This window comes from Actinia tenebrosa, unplaced genomic scaffold (genome assembly GCF_029948245.1).
Source record: "Actinia tenebrosa isolate PJP-AT-01 unplaced genomic scaffold, QUT_ActTen_1.0 PGA_scaffold0__85_contigs__length_37466705, whole genome shotgun sequence".
Lineage (NCBI taxonomy): Eukaryota > Metazoa > Cnidaria > Anthozoa > Actiniaria > Actiniidae > Actinia > Actinia tenebrosa.
Window position 1 is genome coordinate 33,212,717 of NW_028292569.1, and position 21,742 is coordinate 33,234,458.

At 37.2% G+C, this 21,742-nt stretch overlaps 3 protein-coding genes across 3 annotated transcripts; 1 reads left to right on the forward strand and 2 right to left on the reverse strand.

The window, feature by feature from the left end:
• Positions 1–110: 110 nt before the first annotated feature.
• LOC116302765 (adrenodoxin-like protein 1, mitochondrial) lies at positions 111–6,014 on the reverse strand. Its single transcript, XM_031712133.2, has 6 exons — positions 5,820–6,014; positions 5,662–5,716; positions 4,554–4,660; positions 3,925–4,012; positions 3,041–3,093; positions 111–1,551 (listed from the first exon to the last, which is right to left on the reverse strand). The coding sequence occupies exons 1-6, from the start codon at positions 5,941–5,943 to the stop codon at positions 1,448–1,450; spliced, it is 531 nt and encodes a 176-aa protein (XP_031567993.1). The 5' UTR covers positions 5,944–6,014; the 3' UTR covers positions 111–1,447.
• Positions 6,015–6,282: 268 nt separating this feature from the next.
• LOC116302769 (uncharacterized) lies at positions 6,283–17,910 on the forward strand. Its single transcript, XM_031712138.2, has 13 exons — positions 6,283–6,483; positions 7,194–7,327; positions 8,401–8,480; positions 8,828–8,962; positions 9,501–9,589; positions 10,220–10,306; positions 11,262–11,347; positions 12,181–12,235; positions 12,573–12,653; positions 12,958–13,047; positions 14,012–14,758; positions 16,340–16,428; positions 17,036–17,910. Exons 1-13 carry the CDS (start codon positions 6,350–6,352, stop codon positions 17,248–17,250), a joined length of 2,022 nt encoding a protein of 673 aa, XP_031567998.2. The 5' UTR covers positions 6,283–6,349; the 3' UTR covers positions 17,251–17,910.
• A 638-nt stretch (positions 17,911–18,548) lies between these two features.
• On the reverse strand, positions 18,549–21,415 carry LOC116302782 (casein kinase II subunit beta). Its single transcript, XM_031712151.2, has 2 exons — positions 20,227–21,415; positions 18,549–19,029 (listed from the first exon to the last, which is right to left on the reverse strand). Exons 1-2 carry the CDS (start codon positions 20,942–20,944, stop codon positions 19,016–19,018), a joined length of 732 nt encoding a protein of 243 aa, XP_031568011.1. The 5' UTR covers positions 20,945–21,415; the 3' UTR covers positions 18,549–19,015.
• Positions 21,416–21,742: the final 327 nt, after the last annotated feature.

Genomic DNA, 21,742 nt, shown 5'->3' on the forward strand with positions numbered 1-21,742 from the left:
TGGAATTCTACCAAATACCCTCACCAGACGTAATATAATCCAAATTATCCTCCTCCAAAATTTCAAGCATAAAATCAAAGCTGTTTCCAAAATAATTAACAAATATTTATCGTACAACATTTATTATGATTAAAAATTAGTAGTAAGCTTCAGTTATAAATACAAGTAACCAAAATTCCTTTTCATATGATTTAGAGAAAATAATCACATTCCATGGAGGTTGTTCAAACTAATTACTGTGCGCACACAAGAACCAAGAACGCTTCAAGTTTTTTTAACATTTTTCAAATCATCCAATCAGAAGACAGATTCTTATGGAGGTTCCAACATTTTTTCGTGCAATTTCAGAGTCTCTTGGGTTATTGTTGCAATTAAAGTTTTTAAAAATTTACAATATAAAGTGTATCAATTATTTCATACAACAGCTACTTCGTCAATGAACAATATTTTTATTAATTTCTGTAAATTATTGAAAGTTTCTACTGAGTGAGCTAAAAATAAAACATCTAAAGATTTTCTGCTATTTGGTGTGATTGGATGGCACCTAAAAATGCTTGATTCCTTTGTTTCTACAGACAGCTTTGATTGCAGAGTTATGAAAAAATGTCAAAAAAACCTTGCAGATTGTGTTCATGGTTCGAGTCTCCGCACTGTAATAGAACTAGGAAGTACGAGTCCTAAACTCTCTTCAGACCAACCCCACCCCTACAGATTAGAAAATAATAATATTTCTAAAGCTTTAGATAAATTATAAACATCTTTTTCAAAAAATATCCATCATGCTTAAAACATTCGCTGGTGTTAATGCAGTTTTAATGCAGAAATTTTATTTATAAAACAGAATTAAAATAGATGTGCATTGTATAGTATTATCTTGGAATGAAATTAATATTATTTCATTTATGATAAAAATTGATAAATACAGTAACTTATTGTAATCTCCCCCCACCCCCCTAACAAAAAGAATAGTATCAGCTTTTATTTTTTCCAAGCAAGACAATAGATTAAGAGTTACACTCTATTTCCTTCAAACATTATTGTTGCATTTGGGTCAGTTTTTAGGCATTTTGATATTGACACAAAAATGCCTCGACTTGAAACAATTTTTGTTTAAGGGCTATTAAGCTTTTTATCATTTAATTCTGCAAAGAAAGTGTGTGATATGGAAAAAGGCCATGCCTGATATGAAACTGTATCAGCACTGCTCATCGCCTGCTTGTGCTGGGTACAATAGGGTATAGAGAGAGTTTGAGCATTTCTTTGCAGAATACAATGACAAGCAACTTATTAGTAGGCTAAGCATCTGATACGGCTTTGCATTGGCTCACCTATAGGTTTGCCAAAATGCTCCATGACTCGTAGAAATACGCAGCAATATCAGATGCTTAGCTGACTGATAACCTCTATATATTGAATAAATTCTTAAGATTAAAGTTAATTGTCTAATCTAATGAGGTTGAGGTACATGGCCATCCACATAAAAGTTTCTTGTAGCTTTAGGAAGAGTGACCTCAAGTCCTTCAAGGTCCTTGGTTAGAATAATCTGACAACCTAAAAATACAAAAAGAAGTTTGAAATTTATTTGAAAACTATGGGAAGTAAGGTTTGTAGTTTTGTCGTCCTTTTTTGATAACTGATAAAAGGGAAAGAAAGTATTTACATTTCCAGGGAAGCAATGGGCCTTACTCGGAGTTCCCAAGAATGGCAACTGCAAGGATTTATTAATAAATATATATATATATATTACGGGATTTGATTTTCTTTATGCATGTACCCTTTTTTATACCATCAACTGGCCACTTTCACTATCTATCTCACAAAAAAGAAAAAAAACAAAAAAAAAAACACAAAACAAAAACAAAACAAAACAACAACAAAAAAACAAAAAACAAAACAGAAAAAAACAAAAAACAAAAAAAAACAAAAACAAAAAAACACCTTGGTGTTGTGCGCCCCCTGCTTAAACATTGTTATTATTGTTATTATTATTATTATTATCATCTGCTCATTATAATAATAATAATAATAATAATAAACTTTATTTAACGATGATAAAAAACCAATTTAGCAAAGCTAATCTTACATTGGGTCATCAAGAAATATAAAAATACAAAAATATGTGAAGCTAATATAAATATCTAAACTACAAAATTTAAATATACACTAAACTATTGAGAAAAGATACTATTTATAATTATGATTTATTTAACATATATTTGTAGAGTTCCGTTCTAAAACTCTTAAATTGCTCAATATTTCTTAAAGCAGTAGGTAAATTATTATAAGCCTTTGCCCCACTATAGGGCAGACAATTTCTACTGATGCATAACTTAACTTTAGGTAGCCATAAATCATTATTTGCAATGCTTCTAGTTATCCTATTACAAACTGAAGATTTCAGCTTAAACATATTACTAATATACTGGGGGGCCATGTTATGAAGGGCCTTGTATACTAAAGTACACAGTCTGAATGTTACTCTTTGATGAATTATTATTATTATTATTATTATTTGTTATTATTATTATTATTATTATCATTATTATTATTATTTGTTATTATTATCATTATTATTATTATCATTATTATTAATCCATTGCTCCCAACCCTTAACAGGCCCACTAATTAAGCTCACAAATTAACCCACTATAATAATATATAGCTAGCTACCACTTGCCCTGGCAATTCCTAAGTCTAGCCCCATTAATTAATTTCCACCAATGCCACTCCAATACACACATAAACAGACAAAACTCACTTTTACCTACTTTCCTTCCCATCCCATAAAAAAGAGGGATGGTAGAGCCAGGGGGGAGGGGTAGGAGAACTTGTAATTTTTTTCAAGAATGACACTTCATTTTCTCTTAATCTGAGTTTTGTTATGAAGAAAAACAGACTAGCCCCCCCTGCCCTCCCACATAAAATTGATCCTAAGCCCCCAACCCCCCCTCCCACTTTATAAATTGCTCTGCTATCCCTGTTAAAGGGAGAAGATTTCTATTGTTTTTTCCTACTACATGTCAATAAAAAGTTGACAAACCTAATCTCGAATTTTCTTGTAAGAAGGGAGCCATGTCAAGCATATCATCTTCTCTATAAAAAAGAAACAAAACAATCAAAATGTAATGGAATTTATCAAGATTTAAAGTTGGTGCATAATTACTGTGTATTATTATTAATTTGCTTTTATATATAAGTGTAAAATGACTTTTATCCCCTAGTAAAGTAACAAATTGCCTTTATATATACCTACTAACTATAGGACTACAATGTACACTCGTTTGAAGAATCGTTGTCGGGTTCAGAAACATAGAACATATGAGGCTGAGACCGAAATGGCACATAGGGAATGACATAACTTCATTGTAATTTATTCATTTGCGCCATCCATGCAGTCGGTTTAGAATATATGCCAAATGGGTATTAAGAACAGTGGATGATGTCACAGGTCGCCGGTCACAGCATGCATCTGATTAGCGTATTTCCCATGTGGCATTTCTGTCTCAGTCATTTTGTTCTATGTTTCTGAACCCGACAACGATTTTTCAATTGAGTGTATAAATTGAGTGTATAAACAAAATTTAAGATTAAAAAAACTTTAGCCAATCAGGATAGAGGAAAATCAGTATCATATTGGCTGTAGCCAATCATAATCTCTCTCCCATGGTAATATCAATAACCTCTAAGTTTTTTCTAGGTCTCACTGCTTGCTCCTTATTGCTTCAAGTTTTAATTGATAAGTTTGATTCATTGATAATTTCACTCTATGCCATGATGGGTTAACTTTCTTCAAGAGGTCATGGTATAATCCCTTCAAAAATTCTAGCCAAGTTTCAGCATAACTTTATAATTCATTATTATTATAATCAAGCCATTCAATGTCAGCTGATGATTGTTTTGTTCAAAAGTGATATACTAACTTACTTTTCTTCTGGTTCATTCAACTTATCCATATATTCATCTTTGACATACACATGACATGTTGAGCAGGCTAATGAAGCTTCACAGGCGCCTACAAAAATAAAAAGATAATAACTATATCAGTTAGTAGTTGGGCCTGGTGTCTGTGTGGTAAATAATTGTAACTGTACTGACATTTTGGACATTAGTCGATCATCCATCACAGTAAAAAGGACTACCTCATAAACAAAGGACAAACATCCAAAATGTCTGGTACGTTTACACAGTTTTTTTAAACAATTATTTTACAGTTGGTAGAAAAAAAAATTAAAAAAAAAAGAAAGGTACAAAAATGAGTACACAAATCCTGTCTTTAACTTTCCCCACTTTCCCACTTTCAGTTGCGTGATTCCTAGCTAAAATAACGGTTATTGTAATATTTGTATTTAATAAAAGAAATTAAAAACTTGCTTGCTCTGTTGACATGTGGAGTTATAAAGCACTTGGGGATTGGCAGAACACTTGAGAAGTGTCAAGAAGCACTCCGCTATGTGTACCTCATATTCTGCCAACCCCAGCTTGCTTTATTGCTGCACACAGCATGTGCACACATTTTCTTTTTATTCACGAGTTAGTTTATTTTCATTTCTTACCTTCTATGGGTATGTTGTACCGGTGAGCAAGATACATCACATTATCACCTACTTTGCCTTTTACTTCTGTTCTGTTTCCCTTGGAGTCTATGTATGTTATATTCACCCTGGTAATGAAAATTAAATCACTGCTGATATTACAGCCTTAATCTCTCCCATTTCCAGACAAGATTGGGGTTAGGCCAGGTTTTCACTAGCAGCACAAGCACCCGGAGAGGGGGGGTACTCCCTTATATTTGCTATATGGGTATGTGCTGCCAAACTGGGTATGGTTTTCAGCGATTCTACTCTGGAACAGGGTATATAAAATCATGCTCACTCTGGGACAGGGTTTATGAAATCACGCTCTCTCCTCTCTGGAACAGGGTCAGGGTTCAGTGGGCTCAGCGGCACATCCCTACCCTAAACTTGCAAGAGTATTCCCCGGGCACAAGCATAACAATTAGCATACATGTATACAAGAGCAGATTCCACTAAGTTTAACTGAACTTTTTGTTCTACCCAAATATAAAAGGATTAAGTAATGGTTATGCTTAAATGCTTGGGTCATATTGCTGAAAACCCAGCTTTACCAATATTTCATCCAGGGTTAGTAAGGAAAAGGATGGGAGTGTGCATGGGAATGGATCAAACTATGTTCTGAAGCTCAAGAGAGTGACACTCTATTCAATATTTCCTTACAGATTTTTTGTGCATAAGGTTTTCCCATTTCAGAGCATGTGTCATTCCATAGAGTATCATTTCGTTATTTAACGGTTAAAACAAAGAATCTTATTCTGAAGAGAATGACACATGATTGGAAATCAGAAAACATTACGCTTAAGTTTAAGAGGTCCACTCACTCTATCCTTTAAAAAATAAAGAAATAATGCTAAAGGAATTGCATGTGGTCTGCCATTAAGAATTGCATGCACCAAAACTAAATTAGTATTTAATAATAATATCCATTAAATATCAACACGAATGCTAAAATAATAACTATGGGCTATGCATTTTTCTTTTCTTTTCTTTTTTTCCGCTCAAAGAAGAACGTTATGTAAGCTTTAAGTCTGACACACCAGAAGTTACTACATGTATAACCTAATGATAGCCAAAAAATTGAACTCACACTTCCTCGGGCGATTTTGGATCCTGCCATTCGTAATCACCTGTTAATAAAGGCCCTAACGAAACAGAAATTAATGCATAATCATAAATATGAACAATCAAAATTTGATCATTTTTCAACCGTATTCCTGAGAAAATTGAGGTGACTTCTAATCTTACCTCGAGATATATGAAAATTTCTCTTTAAATATCCATTATTTGTGCGAGCTGCAGGCATAAATAACCTTCTAAATGAACTGAAGGTGAGTCCTAGGATGGAAAAAGCCCTATTTGTAGCAAGCATATTGTAAAATTTGAGTTTTTTTACACGTTTGATTGTGGTCCATGTGTGTCGTTTGTTTTGCTTTGAACTGATAACCCCTACCACAGGAACCCCAATTAATTTCTTAAGCACGAAGTCGAGGAGGTCTGGGTACGGGAATGATCCAAAATATTTTCAAGTTTTTTTCAAGTTTTTTTTTCATCTTTTCACGGTGTATAATTTACCTTTTTATCATTACTGTTTCATTAGGAACACCGACGCAGCTCACACTAGTTTTTAGCTTGTTATCTCTTCAAAATATTTTCATGCGGGCTACCTGTGTTGGGTGGAAAATATGCGCATGCGCATTTCGATCAGTTCCCAAAGAAAAGCTGCATGTGTTTTGTTGAAGAAGGAAGATTTTAGTCCAAAAAAATCTCTTGAAAAAATGACAGTGAGCGAAGGAGCCCTCTCTACGAGGGTTATACAAGTAACAAACGTTGCTCCTAACGCTACAACTGACCAAATGAGGATTTTATTTGGCTTTCTTGGCGAGATTGAAGACTTGAAACTTTTCCCAGAGTAAGTAAAACTTTGATTGAAAATCTAAAACAATTCTTAAACTTTAGACGATTTGATTTAGTCCTAAAATAATCTTTAAGTTTAAAATGTGATATATCCCTTTAAAAAGATAAAATTTTGCTTAAAAATGATGTAGCGATTCAATAATCAGGCGAAAACCACAGGAAGCCCAAGGGGAAAGAGTTTACTTTTTAACGTGGGAGGGAGAAATCGTCTCTTCAAAGGCCGATTCCATAATGAATTGACAGCTAACGGTTGCACTACTTCTTGTCACTTTGGACATGGGTTATATCTCTGGACCATTTTCACACGGTTCCTTGTTGGATTTCTTGTGCTTCAAGGGGTTTTCTCATAGGCATTAATAATTCATAAGTAAACCAGCCAATCAATGGGCTATTTTTGGGTCACATGATGTTACTTGAGACCTGGTAAAGTCCTGTGAAAGGACTGAATTCAGTCTGTAGTAACTGGAACAAAATTAATTCGACTTCGCCTCGTGAAACATCAAGACTCTCGGGAAAACAAAACTATTTCCCTCGCGACCAGACATTAAGTGTATATTGTTTGCACTGTATCTATATTCATGTGTCTTCTCATGTGCAGCTATCAAGCAAAGAAATGATACTCTAGGGAATGACAAATGAAATTTTGCTTAAAGGAAAGAGGTGTACATGTATGAAATTATAACTTCTTACTACACTTGTTTTCAGGTACTCTGCCATTCCAGTTCAGTCACGGGTCTGTTTCGTGAAGTTTAAAGAGCCGTCAAGTACAGATATTGCACAACACCTCACCAACACTGTGTTTATTGACAAGCATCTGATTATCATTCCAATACCTGAAGGTACAGTACTGTATACATATACACCTACATGTAATTGAAAAAACATAGTCGGGTTTGAGAAGGTCATATCATCGAAGCTAAGACCGAAAAGGATTTTGGGTACTCCGAAATGTGTATTATGTTTGCATATAGACATGTAAAAATGCACAGTAGAGCAAAGTCGGTCGACCTAGATTAACAACATGCCAAAGCCATGATGTATAAAATGTGCACAGGAAGGGAAATCTGCAATACGCATGAAATTAGCATAATTGATTGTCTTCCCATGCTCCCCTTCGGTCTTAGCTTTGATGATATAACCTTTTTTGAACCCGACAACATTTTTTCAATTAGGTGTATATTTTTATTACACTTTTATTGATATCCATATGATAAAGTTGTGAATAAAAAACATATCAGTAAAGTGATTTGATATCCTTTAATGGTAAACACTGAAACTGAAAATTTTGTGATTTTGTCGACCTCATTTGTGTAACAAACAATGTACATGTATTACATGTTAAGTGCCTGATATCTTTGTATTCACTTGTTTTCTGTAACATATAATGTTGACTATAGGAGAAATAGCATTAAACACAAAATCAAATATTTTATAAGGATTTGTATGGCGAAATGTGTTGGATGGCAAAAGCACAATTTACCCATACAAATGCTTATAAAATATTTGATTTTGTATAATCTCATTTCTCCTGTGTTACATGTCATAAGCTAAAACTTTGCCTTCTTACTAATATTGAGGTGCTCTTTCAATATCTGGTGTTCATTTTGACACAACGTCTCTTTTTACAGGGGGTAGGGTCACATGACCTGTTGTTACAAAAGGCCATTATTACTAGCAACCGTTTTTGGTTGAAGTGTGCCCCCCCTCCCCCTAAGTTTGATGTAAATATAACTAGGAGGCATTTTTTAATTTTCATTCTTTTCTTAATTACTAATATTTTTGAATATCAATTTTCTTAAGAACATTAATAATATATTTTGTTTTATGATTATATTGATGTAAAGATGCTTTAGAATATATTTATCGTTTGTAACTTATTAAGTTATTATAATATTAACCTTGTTTATTAAAGATTCTTTGACCAGACCAGAGATGATTGGAGATGTTTCTACTGAAGGAACCTTGATACCTCTACCTCACATGGCACCGCAGGTACATTGTGTACACACATTTTACTCTGGAACAGGGTCAGGGTTCAGAGGGCTCAGCAGCACATCCCTACCCTAAACGGGCAAGACTAACCCTCCCTCCCCCCCACCGGGGTTTAAAGTAGATAAATTTATTACAGTAAATGTACTTCTTTTGTCGTCATGCACTCAAATAATGTTGGAAAAGTTGGAAAAGATCTACTGTTTGTTTGTACATTGATGCTACATACTAATTTTAAGATTATCACTAGTAGTAGTATGACTATTACTATTCATGTCTCAATGCCGCAACCCACGCCTACCAATGCCTACATACATGTACTTAGTTTTTTATTTGTATCTATGGAATAGATTATCACTACTGGTGGAACGACTATTACTGTCCCAGCCTCAATGCCGCAACCTCCTCCGTTGACTGATGTCGCAGACTCTCACAAGTTGGAAGAAATTCGCAGGACTGTATTTGTCAGCAACATGGACAAGAGTGTGAGTAAAACTATGACTTTTCATTTTTTTTTTTTTTGTTTAATTCTTTGTTCGCTTGTTGGTTTGCTTGTTTGTTGGTTTGCTTGTTTGTTGGTTCGCTTGTTTGTTTGCTTGTTTGTTTGTTTGTTTGCTAGCTTGTTTGCTTGCTTGCTTGCTTGCTTGCTTGTTTGTTTGTTTGCTTGTTTGTTTGCTTGTTTGTTTGTTTGCTTGTTTGTTTGTTTGCTTGTTTGTTTGTTTGCTTGTTTGTTTGTTTGCTTGTTTGTTTGTTTGTTTGTTTGCTTGTTTGTTTGTTTGCTTGTTTGTTTGTTTGCTTGCTTGCTTGCTTGCTTGTTTGTTTGCTTGTTTGTTTGTTTGCTTGTTTGTTTGTTTGCTTGTTTGCTTGTTTGTTTGAGGAAGAGCAGGAATAAGTGGATTACATGTACCTCAATCAGAAGACCGAAGAACTTTCGGAATGATGCATACCATTTGTTTTCTACCCAGCATTTCCAGTTTGTTTTTTCCCAGTTGTCTGACATATTTCTTTCTTTTCTCGCTGCAGATTTCTGCTGAGCAGCTTCTATCTTTCTTTTCTGCCTGTGGAGAAGTCAAGTTTATAAGACTCTTTGAAGAAGAATCTGAGGAAACAAAGTAAGAATGATAATCATAGAGCTCTAAAACTTTGGTGTAATGTTTTCCCATTTCAAACCACATGTTAGTGTCTCAAGAATGAGTTGTATCCATATTCATGTGTCGCAACCGCTAAATAAAGAAAATAAAGAAATTATACCCAAAGAATTGACATGTGGTCTTAAATGGGGAAACATGCACAAGAAAACGTTAACCTTGCTTGAAAAATGCAGGGTTCGTGCTACTCCTTGAATTTCATTCAAGTTTTCAAGTGCACTTGAAAAGCTCTTGAATTTTATGATTTTAGCGAAACTCCTTGAAAACTCCTTGAATTTTTGCTTTGATCATTACTTGCATGGTTCTGAAATAGATCTAGTCAGAAAGATTGGAGAATCTGAAAGTTGGCCATGTGCAACCACCGTGTAAAACCTTGGCATAGTTAGCTGAACATACTCCTTGAAAATTCATTTCTTGTATACTCCTTGCATAGTCCTTGAATTTTAAATGGTTACCTCAGCACGAACCCTAATAATGGAAAGTAAGAAAAATTTGGAGAGTGAAAGGAGAAAGAGAAGCATCATAGGGCATAAAGTATTAAAACAGATTGTACTTGAAATTTTGCTGATTGATTATTTTTGATCATTTTTGCAGGTGTGCCTACCTTGAGTTTACAGAGTCATCGTCTGTTCTCACAGCACTACAGTACAACAGTGTCTATTTTGGTGGCCGTCAACTCAAGTATGTCCAAGAACATTTCTATGTTTTAAATAATTTATGTTTGAAACACTTTATCAAGATATTGTCTTTGTTTTACAAGGGTTACTTACATTAGATATGATCCATTATTTGTTTGATTGCTCCACCCATTTTCAATGATAAACTCCAATTAACATTCCAACTGTAGTCTTTAGTATGCTGGCATTTTGGCTCCCTTTTAATCACATACACGTGGAATGCAATTATGAGTTGTTTTAGTCTTTAATACCAAATAATAATTATATTTTAATATGTTAACAAATTATTGCATGTTAAGAGCTTGATATCTTTTTATTCACTCGTTTTTCATATTATCATATCAATCACTCGCTTGCAGACTTCCTCGTTCGCAATATGATATGCAAACTCATAGATAAAAACAATATCAAGCTCTTAACATGTGATGATCTCTATATATTCTTAATACAATTATTTATTTTTTGTCATTAATTGATATAGCTATTTTATAGTTTCCCCAATTAGCTTACCGTTCTGTAGCTTTTAGCTAAATACCTTGACACTGAAATAAGGCTTATCTACAGCCAGTATCTATCATCTGTGCGTGCAACTCATCAATGAAAATTCTTGGAGTATTTATGCATAATCCGAAGTTCAGTGATTTTTCGTAGTAATGATTTATTTTATTCTCTCGCGCACTTGTGCTGTGTGCAGTTATAAAGCACACGGGGATAGGTAGAAGGCCGACATTTCTGGAGTTCTGCCAATCCCCAAGTGCTTTACAACTCCACACAGCACAGCACAGCAAGCAAGTTTTATATTTCTTTTATAGAATGCAAAGGGCGCGTGAGTGCTGTGTGTTCTCATAAATCACGCGCTCCCAACCAATCAGAATGCAATTTTCATAACAGTTATTTTATAGTGTGTCTATGTGAATAAATATATTACTTACTTACTTACTTACTTATTATATCAACAGAGTGAGTTATTCCAAGCATGCTATTGTCAAGCCAGCATCAAAGTATGACAAGGATAAAAACGACAGCGACAGAGGTTCAAGGAGAGGTGCGACTTTTCTTTTTTAAAGTTCCTCTCATTTCTAATTCAGGACCCTTAATAGACCTTATTCGTGGTGTGACAATGTTTTCCCAATTCAACGTGACAAACCTCTGGGGGAATGAAGAGCTATTGTTTTGAAACTCGTCGGGATATCATCGTTATCCTTTCGTATCCTTTGGGATACTCATGAATTTTTCGAAGAGTAAAAACAAAAGAAAATGAATCCTGGAGGTTTGTCACGCTGAATTGGGAAAACATTGTCACACCACGAATAAGGTCTATTCTTCGTTGAGTTGTGTCCATATATCCTATGATTTTATCAGACAATGAGCGTCTTTGTTGGCCCAGTAGGTTCAGTGCTAGCTTTTGCAGGAGGTCTTGGTCTTGTTCTGGGTCTTCGTCAAAAAAAAATTGAATAAGTGCTACCATTGCTCTAAAAATATTTGTCCATTAAACCTTCTCAGTGGCTCGGATGACCACATGAAATGGCGGTCCCATCTAGACCTTTAGCATCGTGTTTACCGCTAACCTGTAACCGCTAGGAACCAGGCGCCGAAAAACGCCCGCAAACACCGAGAAACGCTCGGCATCAATGAAATTTAATATGGCGGCTCTTCCAGCAACAACTTTGTTATGACACCTTGATAAATGTCCAAAGTTTGAAGGAAAACGCCTGACGTCGAAATGTAGTTTGGGGTTTGCGGGGCTAGCGAGAACGTTTAACAGTTGCCACTGTCATGTGTCACCCTCTCTAAATACAGTTTTTTTTATGTGTGAAATTTCTTAGTTGTTTTTTGATTAATGCAGATGTCGGTTTGTTTGCTTGTTTGTTTGTGTAGATCGCAGAAGTAGAAGCAGATCCCGTTCAAGGTCAAGAAAGAAAACAAAGTCACGGTAAGCCATAGATCCAATAAGGAAAAATACTTGTTGATGCTGCTGTTGTTGTCTTGAATGTTGCTGCAGTTTCATACTTCGCTTGTTGTTGTTAATATTTTTGTTGCTGCTGCTGTTGTTGTTGCTTTGTTGTTGTTGCTGCTGTTGTTGTTGCTGCTGTTGTTGTTGCTGTTGTTGTTGTCGTTGCTGTTGGTGCTGTTGTTGGTGTCGTTGCTGCTGTTCGTGTTGTTGCTGTTGCTGCTGTTGTTGTTGTTGTTGTTGCTTTTGTTGCTGTTGTTGTTGCTGCTGTTTATGTAGTTCTCATTTTCATTCTTTTTATTTATTCTCGTTTTTCCAGTTCTCCTTCTCGCAGACGCCGAACACGATCACCATCCTGGTCGAAATCAAGAGGGCGTGGCAGATCACGCTCGAGATCTTGGTAAGAGACAATACTACTACTGTTGTTGAGGTCAAAAACATGAACTAATAAATGAATCGATGAATGAATAAAGGGATGGAATGGGATGAATGGGATGGATAAATGCATGGGGTGACGGCTAAATGGATAGTTGGTTGGATGTTTGGAGGAATGCATAAATGAATGGTTGTATGAATGAATGAGAGGTGCGCAAATATAGTGACAAATAAAATGAATGATTGATTGAAAAAGTAAACTGAAAAAGAAACAAAAAAACGAATGACTGAATTAACGGGAAAACATGATTTTTTTTTCAATACTCCAGGGACAAGAGTAGAGACTCGTTCAGAGACCGAAGAAGGCGATCACGTGAAAGGTCCTTGTCACGTGATAGGAGCAGACGTTCAAGAAGCAGGTCAGTTAAGTTACGGTAAAGGTGTCTTAGATGTGGGCGCGCTCGTTTTGGAGGCTAAATCCACAGAAAAATTATAAAGGCTTTGCACCATTCTTCGATTGCACGTTACGTCATCACGGCCATGTTGGTACCATTTAACAAAAGATTTCTCATTAGCGTCCATTGTTAACGCTACCACAATGGCCGCCATGTTTTTGCCTCATAACTCTCTTGGGAATGCTTGCAACCCATCAATTACGTGATGGCAGCCATGACAGGAGGTACGACAATAGAGTCGTTCTCCCCCGGAAAACTGAATTCTTTCTCATGTAAATCAGATTACACCAGATTCAAATATTCCTTCCTCCTATCAAAGCCTCTATTCACCATTTTCCATATATCGGCTCACTGGTCAAACACAAATTTAAATAATCCTTTGAAAGTACCTTGGCGCCTCGCTTGAGCGCTTTGTGTTCGACCAGTGAACCAGTGTATGGAAAATGGTGTCGTATTTCTTGGTCCAACTGATCTCATTTAATACCACGTGTCATGACCAAGACATTTATTCTTAAAGAAAAGACACGTTGTTTGAAATGGGGTAATATTACGCGCAAGGTTAAGAGGTCTATTAAAATAAATAAGATAAATATATTTTGTATTTATACACGGTAAGCTCGTAAGGTAGAAGCTTGTGGGGACGTGTATCCTTCATATACACTCTTACTACATTCGAATATTATTTACATAGAACACTCGACTCACATGTTGATTTCAGTTTATGGAGGGAGGAAACCGGAGAACCCGGCGAAAACCCTCGTAGCATAGGAGAGAACAACACATCAAACAAACTCAATTCACATTTGGCGTCCTCAGGGCTCGAACCGACCGTTGGACTCATGCACAGCGGTGAAAGACGACACATCTGTAGTGTATGCCACCCCCTGATGTTTCAAACCCTCTATTAACGGATATATTTTGATTTTAGGGAAAGACGTCGGCCCCCTCCACGCTCCCCTGACAGATCACGTGACAGATCACGTGACAGATCTCGAGACTATGGGAAAAAATCTAGGGATCGATCCCGAGAGAGATCCCGCGATAAAAGTCGTAGGTCGAAAGAGAAATCCCGCGAGAGGTCCCGCGAAAAATCAAAGGAAAAGTCTCCCGTAAGGTCCCGTGAGAGATCCCGCGATAAATCTCGCAGGTCTAGAGAGAGATCCCGCGAAAAATCAAAAGAAAAGTCTCCCGTAAGGACCCGTGAGAGATCCCGCGATAGGTCACGCTCGAGGTCGGTGGAGAAATCACGTGGTAGTCGATCAAGGGGGAAGCCTCGTGATAGGTCGAGGGAGAGATCACGTGACAGGTCAAGAGAAAAGTCGACAGAAAAATCAGCTGACAAGACCGAAGACGCGGCTGAAGAAGAGCCGGAAAAAAGTGCCAACAGGTCTGATAATGACATGGACTTGGACGAAGACAGGCCAAGAAAGTCGAAAGAAAAGGACCGCGAACGAGAAAAGAGCCGTGAAAAAACTAGAGACAAGGATCGTGACCGTGACAGGGAGCGTGACAGAGATCGCGACCGTGACCGTGATAAGGATCGTAAAGATCGTGACAAGGATCGCCACCGTGATAAGCGTGACCGTGATCGTGACAGAGACCGTGAGCGTGACATTGACTTAGATCGTAAGCGAAGATCAAGTCGTTCGCCGTCTGAATCTCCAAGGCGCTCAAGGTACGTCTTATATAAACGACAACGAAAGTCACACAATATTGAATGACTCTCGGTCACCCTGTTCCCTTTTTTTGAACTTTTATTCTTTGTGTAGGTAAACATTCCTAACCCCCTCCCCTTTAGAATTCTCTGTTGCTCAGGGCTAGCCTCCATTCTATATTAGAATATTCACGTGTTCTAGTGAAGGTTCGTGGAGTTTCAAAGTGTTTGTATTGTTGAAGTTGTGCATTCTTTACTTTACCGTTGGTATTTGTGAATGTTGTGACACTGAAATAAGGCTAACCCTGAGTAAACGAGTCTGTAATCAAGAAACACATGGGCATAACTAACTTCCTACGCAGAGGTTCCTAGTGTCACGCAACGTTTCCACACACTAAGAACGTCTGCGTAGTAGGCTAGGGTATTTCACGAATTCGGGAAAAAATCTATCGCATTTAAACAGATAAGTATGGTGTAATCGGATTTCGGTCAAACGCCCCGCGGTGACTCGATCGTTTAATTCAATTTAACTTTTTATGCCATATCACATGTAATCTTGTCTGGAAGAATTGGTTAAAGCATGGTTAAAGTCAAGCTGCCGGAAATCAGTTCAGCACTGCTGACAAGATTGGCACGCCCTTCTAGATTAGTTTACGGAATTTTATCAAGAATGGTACTCCAGTGTATGTAATAGTGTTAGGAGAATCAAAGGAGTTTAAATACTAGTGTACCCTCCTTTTACCTCTGCGGTCTCGTGTTCGATTTCTGGACTCAGTATCAATTGCGAGTATAGTTTGTTGAGTCTATTCCTTTTTCCAAGGGTTTTTCTCGTGGTTTTCTACCAACGCAAAACCCATCACGCTGGATTTCAATTCGATCTATGAGTTAGCCATGCCCTGACTTAGATCAGCCCAGAGGTTGTTCCAGGGTTTGATCTGTGAGTTAGCCATGCCCTGACTTAGATCAGCCCAGAGGTTGTTCCAGGGTTTGATCTGTGAGTTAGCCATGCCCTGACTTAGATCAGCCCAGAGGTTGTTCCAGGGTTTGATCTGTGAGTTAGCCATGCCCTGACTTAGATCAGCCCTGAGGTTGTTTCAGGGTTCGATCTGTGAGTTAGCCGTGCGCTGACTTAGATCAACTCAGAGATTGTCTCAGGGCTTGGTCTGTGAGTCAGCCATGCTTGACATACATCAGCCCAGAGGTTGTATCAGAGTTAGACCTGTGAGTTAGCCATGCCCTGACTTAGATCAGCCCTGAGGTTGTTTCAGGGTTCGACTTGTGAGTTAGCCGTGCCCTGACTTAGATCAGCCCAGAGGTTGTATCAGAGTTCGACTTGTGAGTTAGCCATGCCCTGACTTAGATCAGCCAAGAGGTTGTTTCAGGGTTTGATCTGTGAGTTAGCCGTGCCCTGACTTAGATCAGCCCAGAGGTTGTTTCAGGGTTCTATCTGTGAGTTAGCCATGCCCTGACTTAGATCAACCCAGAGGTTTTTTCAGAGTTCTACCTGTGAGTTCAACCTTTGCCCTGACTTAGATCAGGTTGTTTCAGTGTTAAATGAATTTCAATGGAACTATTCCCGTGCTAATATTTCCTTCCTTCCAGACACCACAAGAGAAAGAAGGAGAAAAAGAGCAAAGACAAAGAAAGACGACGAAGAACAAGTGACTTTGAAGACAGTGAGGCCGAAAAAGGTACGTTCCGAGATTTCATCAATACATCTTCTCAAACGCAGGAGAATATTTTGCCCTTCAGATGATTAAAATTGGGAGAAAATTAAAATCTCATAGCAGATTTTAAGCGACTGTGACGCTGGCTTGTCCAGGCATTTTGATTGGATAAATAGTGATTTCGAGCTATGATTGGTTCAAATGATACCGTGACCGTGCCTTGGGGTTTGACCGTGCCGTGGGGTTTGACCGTGTCCTGGGGTTTGACCGTGCCTTGGGGTTTGACCGTGCCTTGGGGTTTGACCGAGCCCTGGGGTTTGACCGTGCCTTGGGGTTTGACCGTGCCTTGGGGTTTGACCGTGCCTTGGGGTTTGACCGTGCCTTGGGGTTTGACCGTGCCTTGGGGTTTGACCGTGCCGTGCGGTTTGAACGTGCCGTGCGGTTTGACCGTGCCGTGCGGTTTGACCGTGCTGTGCGGTTTGACCGTGCCGTGCGGTTTGACCGTGCTGTGCGGTTTAACATTCCCTTGCAGTGAGTGACAATGACATGTAAAATACAAACGGATAAAATGCCATGGAAGATACGAAGGAATAAATTTTTACATTTTTTTCATATTTTTTCATTTCCGCAGTGAGTGACAATGACATGGAAAATAAGACAAAAAAGAAAGGCCATAGCAGCGATGAAGATCGAAGTGACCACGACTCTGAGTATGAAAAAAGCAAGAAGAAAACCACCCAAGAAGCGACAAGCGATGATGACGAAGAAACGCCACGCAAGAAGAAGAAACGCAGCTACAAGAAAAAACCTGTTAGCGCCGGCGACTGCTACTCTGATAGCAACTGATTGGATGGCTTTTTGACCAATCACATCTAGCATGTTCCTAAATCCCCCAACGATGGTTATCGAGGAATGGATAAGATCTTCATTTACTACTCTTCCCACTAGACCCAGACAGTGCTTTTTTTATCGCGTTCGTAGCGTCTTTTATGTGATCCAGAAGTACATTTCAAATCGGCCACGTGATGCCAATGTTGTACCACGTGGACAAGTTTTTTACACCACGTGATTAAAATTCAGTCAAGTTTTAATCACGTGGTGTAAAAAACTTGTCCTCGTGGTACAAAATTGGCATCACGTGGTCGATTTGAAATGCACTTCTGGATAATATAACAGATGCTACGAAGGCCATTAAAAAAATTCCAACTGCCTCGGTCTACTGAGAAGAGTAGTAATTCAGCTAAACACAAAAGGAATGGAGATTGCATTACTGAAAGTATTTGCTGTCTTTGATCATTATTTAACGTAGTATATTGACTATTCATGTAACCTAGGTAACTGACCTTAATGTTGTGCTGCTGAGTGATTAGATGGTTTTTTCATAGCCTTCAAAATATTTGTGCGTTGTGACAAATGATAGGTGATAGAGAGACATTCCTTGGGAAAAGTTTTTTTTCTTCCATTTTTGTAATGATTTAATGAGTGAATAAAAACATCAAGTGAAAATTCTGAGATTATAGAGTATTGATGGGTTGTAAGCATTTCCAAGAGGGTTAAAAGACAAAAGTATGGTGGCCATTGTGATGCCGTTAACAATGGATGCTAATAAGAAATCTTTTGTTAAATGGCACCAACGCTCCCCCGTGAGAAGCCACGATGATGTAACGTGCAATTGAAGAATAGAAGCTTGTTTGTTATATGCAGGGGCGGCGGAACTGGGGGGCTGAGTCATTGTTTTACGGTGCATGCGTCTGCAATCAAACAAGACATTGTCATTATCACATAGCGTTAAATATAATCTTCAGTGCCCCAAAGATATTTGCAGTGCCCCCCCAAAGATTTTTAGCTTCCTCCGCTCCTGATATGTTCAATTGTTGTGCTACTGTCATGGCTGCCATCACGTGATGATGCAAAGCCTCTATTGTACAAGTCATGATATGAGAACCCCTATCCTCTCTCTCTAACTACTCACACCACTACCTCTAAACTTAGTGACCCCACCCACCTGGCAATTGTAACAGCTGTCACCAAATTTGTAAAGGTTTGATTATATTAAAGCCCTCTGAGATGTACTTACGAAAATATGAAATTTGAAAACATTTTCAAAACTTTTTTTAGCATATTTTGTCACACTGGTCACAAAATCAACTTGAGTAATTTACTTTATTTTTAAGAAATAACTTAGTTAATAAATACATTTTCACAACATTTTCAATGAAAAAAACCCTAGCATCAATGCTTAACAAAAAATATTCATACTTCTAATAGGAAATTAATTTTTTTTAAATTATAATTATAATTTTATAAACCTTGCACTTTTTAACCCGCAATTGTATCGATTTTTTACTCTTGCTGCAGAAGTATGACGTATCCCAAGTTCCCTCCCCAGAATCGTTTTATAAAACTGTACCTTTAAGTTCTTAATACATTTAGAATAAATTTTAAAAAAATTTACCTCTTTATGTATATATATATATATTATTAGGTGTTAAAACTATATACATTTTATGAATATTCAGCTTGGGATTAATTCTGCTGATGCTACATTAGTTGATGGCTTGTTTTCTCGGGTATTTTACATAATGTTCGGAACCTTGCAGTCTGCTGTGAGTTATATATGCTTGCCTAGTGAAACAGAATATATTTGTTAGTGAGTTATCATTGAAAGACAACATGAATGTCATATAAAGTCCAATAACTAATATCTGTCATTAATGCCATTTTGAAGGAAAAGCGAAATTACTTTGAAACCCCCGACCCGTGGAATAGGGCAGGGAGCTGAGGTAATGTGGCAAAACTGAAAATACAACCTGAATTTAAGAGCAGAAATGCATGGACGTACGATGGGGGAGTTATAACACACACTTTAAGAGTTTAGCAATTTTAACAGCAACAATGTTTGACTCCACATGAAAGTTAAATTCTCTGTTCTGTCCCCGGGGTTTGTGGGGTGGGGGTTTCAATTGCCCTATTTCAAAATGACGTCACATTAAAACAATCTATTGTTTCAACGCAAAGGATCATGGTCGTCGGAGGGGGTCAAATCAATGCAAATTCACCGAAAATTGTTCTAAAACCCTTATCAATCCACGAAGAGAAGTAGATTAGCCAGCAAACTCTCAGAATATTTTTAGTACATATTAACACATATCTGAAAACCAGGCCATTTTAGAGCAGATTTTGTTGAATTTTCTATTGGATTTGGTGATTCTATCCCCCACATAAACAAGCAGTGGCAATTGGTTAATTATGCAAGAAGGTGCATAGATATGCAAATATGCTCACATATTTCGACGCTTAGTAATTCTTAAACTATACTCTGTTCATAAATGCTTTCAGTGGAAAACAATATATTTTTTAAAAAACGTCTGGATCCCAAATAATTTTTTAAATCTCTCTGTCACAGTTAAATATATATTAGTTGTCACAGATTTTGAAGGCCAAAATATATATATATTTTTTTGCATATTGATAAGTCTGCAATATATGACTGTTTCCATGGAGATAACTCTAGATTTACATCAGTAAACCAGTTCAGAAAAAGTTTGGAACTACCTGTAGTGGTTTATATTGTAAACGAGAAACTGAAAACTTTTTGCTGCAATGTTGCTATGGTGATCTTGAAATCAGGTTAATTAAACAGCTTTTCATTCTGTAAATTCTTAACAAAAGCTATAAAATAGTTTCATCCCACGAAAAATTTAAATATATGCTTTAAAAATAATGTAGCATAATAACTACCAATTCTGGTAAAATTAATTTCGCGTAAAATTTAATTTATTATCGTAGTTTTGTTTTTTTTTACTGTAACTCTAGGCGTACCATTCATTTTCGAAAGCGCTTTTTTATCGCTGTCCGAGCTATCTTGCTCAAAGGCAGACGAATGTAGCTTGAATCCATAGAGTTTTGGAGTATAATTTTCTGTGGTACGATTTGGTCTGTATTCAGGGAAGACCATAAAAAGCATATGTGGAAGTCCAGTTCCAAAATATGCTCCATCGATATAGCAATATTTCAGCTGTCTTGGCTCGTATACCTCGCAACATTTTGGACAATAAATTTTAACCATTCCTTCTCCTGGCTGATCGGACATTCCTATCGGTAAAACATTAGCATTTGAGCATAAAACTCGAGGGCAATGACCAAAATCCCCGTTGAGGTATTTATGAAGCATTTTTTTGCATCCCTTGTCGGTTAAGGCAAACCTTGCATGGATAAGCCCATATAGGTGCTCGGCGGTTCTGGCTACAGTCTTGTCCAACACGGACGATTGGTAAGATATTTTAGAAAATCGGATAAAGTCATCGTCGGCAAAATCTGGCTTGTCTAGGATTAAATTCAACGCTTGTGAAAAACATGTTACTTCCTCATTCAAGGAGACAAGATTCGCAGGGTCTTTGATGTAGTCTTTGTCGACCTCGCAAAAGAAATCGTTTCCTAATTTTGTACAAAAACGATGGATCCATTCTCCAGTACTCCCTGTAGTATTATTGATCTCTCTTTCCCGAAATAAAACCATTTTATCTAAGCTTGTCTCCATCGCAAACGCCGCTCTCTCGAGCTCCGCGTATTCATTCACTTTCTATTCAAAATTCCCAACCACGGTGGATATTTTTTTCTTTTCCTTTTCCTCTGACGAACAAAACAGCGGATAGGCTTCCCAATAATGTAAGATTATACTGTTTCCTCCTTAACCATGCACCTTGTAGATCCAGAAAAATTGTATGAATGTCTCAAGAAGAATGTCTAACAAGACCGTAGAATCTTTGACAAGAAGCACATTGCTGGTTTTGACCTTTGTCATCTAGAGTTACAAACAAGCTTATTCTACAGCGTCTGATTCGACACCCATATCATTCCAAAATAGTAAATAATTTGCTCAAAGTTCAAGTTCAAGTCTTGGTTGAGATATCTATTAGAAAGTGCAGCCGATTGGAAGATTTTTCCCTTGTTTTTCAGTGTATACACACCCTACTTTCATATTAATAGTCAGCCATGTTAGCCAGCTGTAGGCAACCTATTGAGAGCTTGTTGTTTGTTTTTTCACGCCACTCACGTTTCATGGACGCGTGATGTCACGTTCACGAACCGTCACGCATTCACAATCCATACCCTCTTTCATTTTTTCGTCTTTTAGAATATTTTCTCCCAAAATTTCGTTGGATATATTCTTTGGATTATAATCCCTTTTAAATTCTTTCTACAAAATCTATAGATAAATTGTACAAAATTTTACAAATGAAGGAAAAATTCAATCAATTTGCTTCTAGCTTTCACTCAATATTTTAATTTTAAGTTTTTGTTTTCCTGTCATTTTCGTTCTCAAAATAGTTTCTAT

Bases quoted from the DNA above. Each gene is read 5' to 3' on its own strand.
- LOC116302765 (XM_031712133.2), bottom strand. From the start codon at position 5,943: ATGCTTGCTACAAATAGGGCTTTTTCCATCCTAGGACTCACCTTCAGT. The intron at 4,661-5,661 runs GTGAGTTCAATT...TTTCATTACCAG, and splicing joins CCAAAATCGCCCGAGGAAGT to GGTGAATATAACATACATAG. The intron at 1,552-3,040 runs GTTTGTCAACTT...TTGTATTTTTAG, and splicing joins ACAAGAAAATTCGAGATTAG to GTTGTCAGATTATTCTAACC.
- LOC116302769 (XM_031712138.2), top strand. From the start codon at position 6,350: ATGACAGTGAGCGAAGGAGCCCTCTCTACGAGGGTTATACAAGTAACA. The intron at 12,236-12,572 runs GTAAGCCATAGA...TCGTTTTTCCAG, and splicing joins AGAAAGAAAACAAAGTCACG to TTCTCCTTCTCGCAGACGCC. The intron at 16,429-17,035 runs GTACGTTCCGAG...TCATTTCCGCAG, and splicing joins AGACAGTGAGGCCGAAAAAG to TGAGTGACAATGACATGGAA.
- LOC116302782 (XM_031712151.2), bottom strand. From the start codon at position 20,944: ATGGAGACAAGCTTAGATAAAATGGTTTTATTTCGGGAAAGAGAGATC.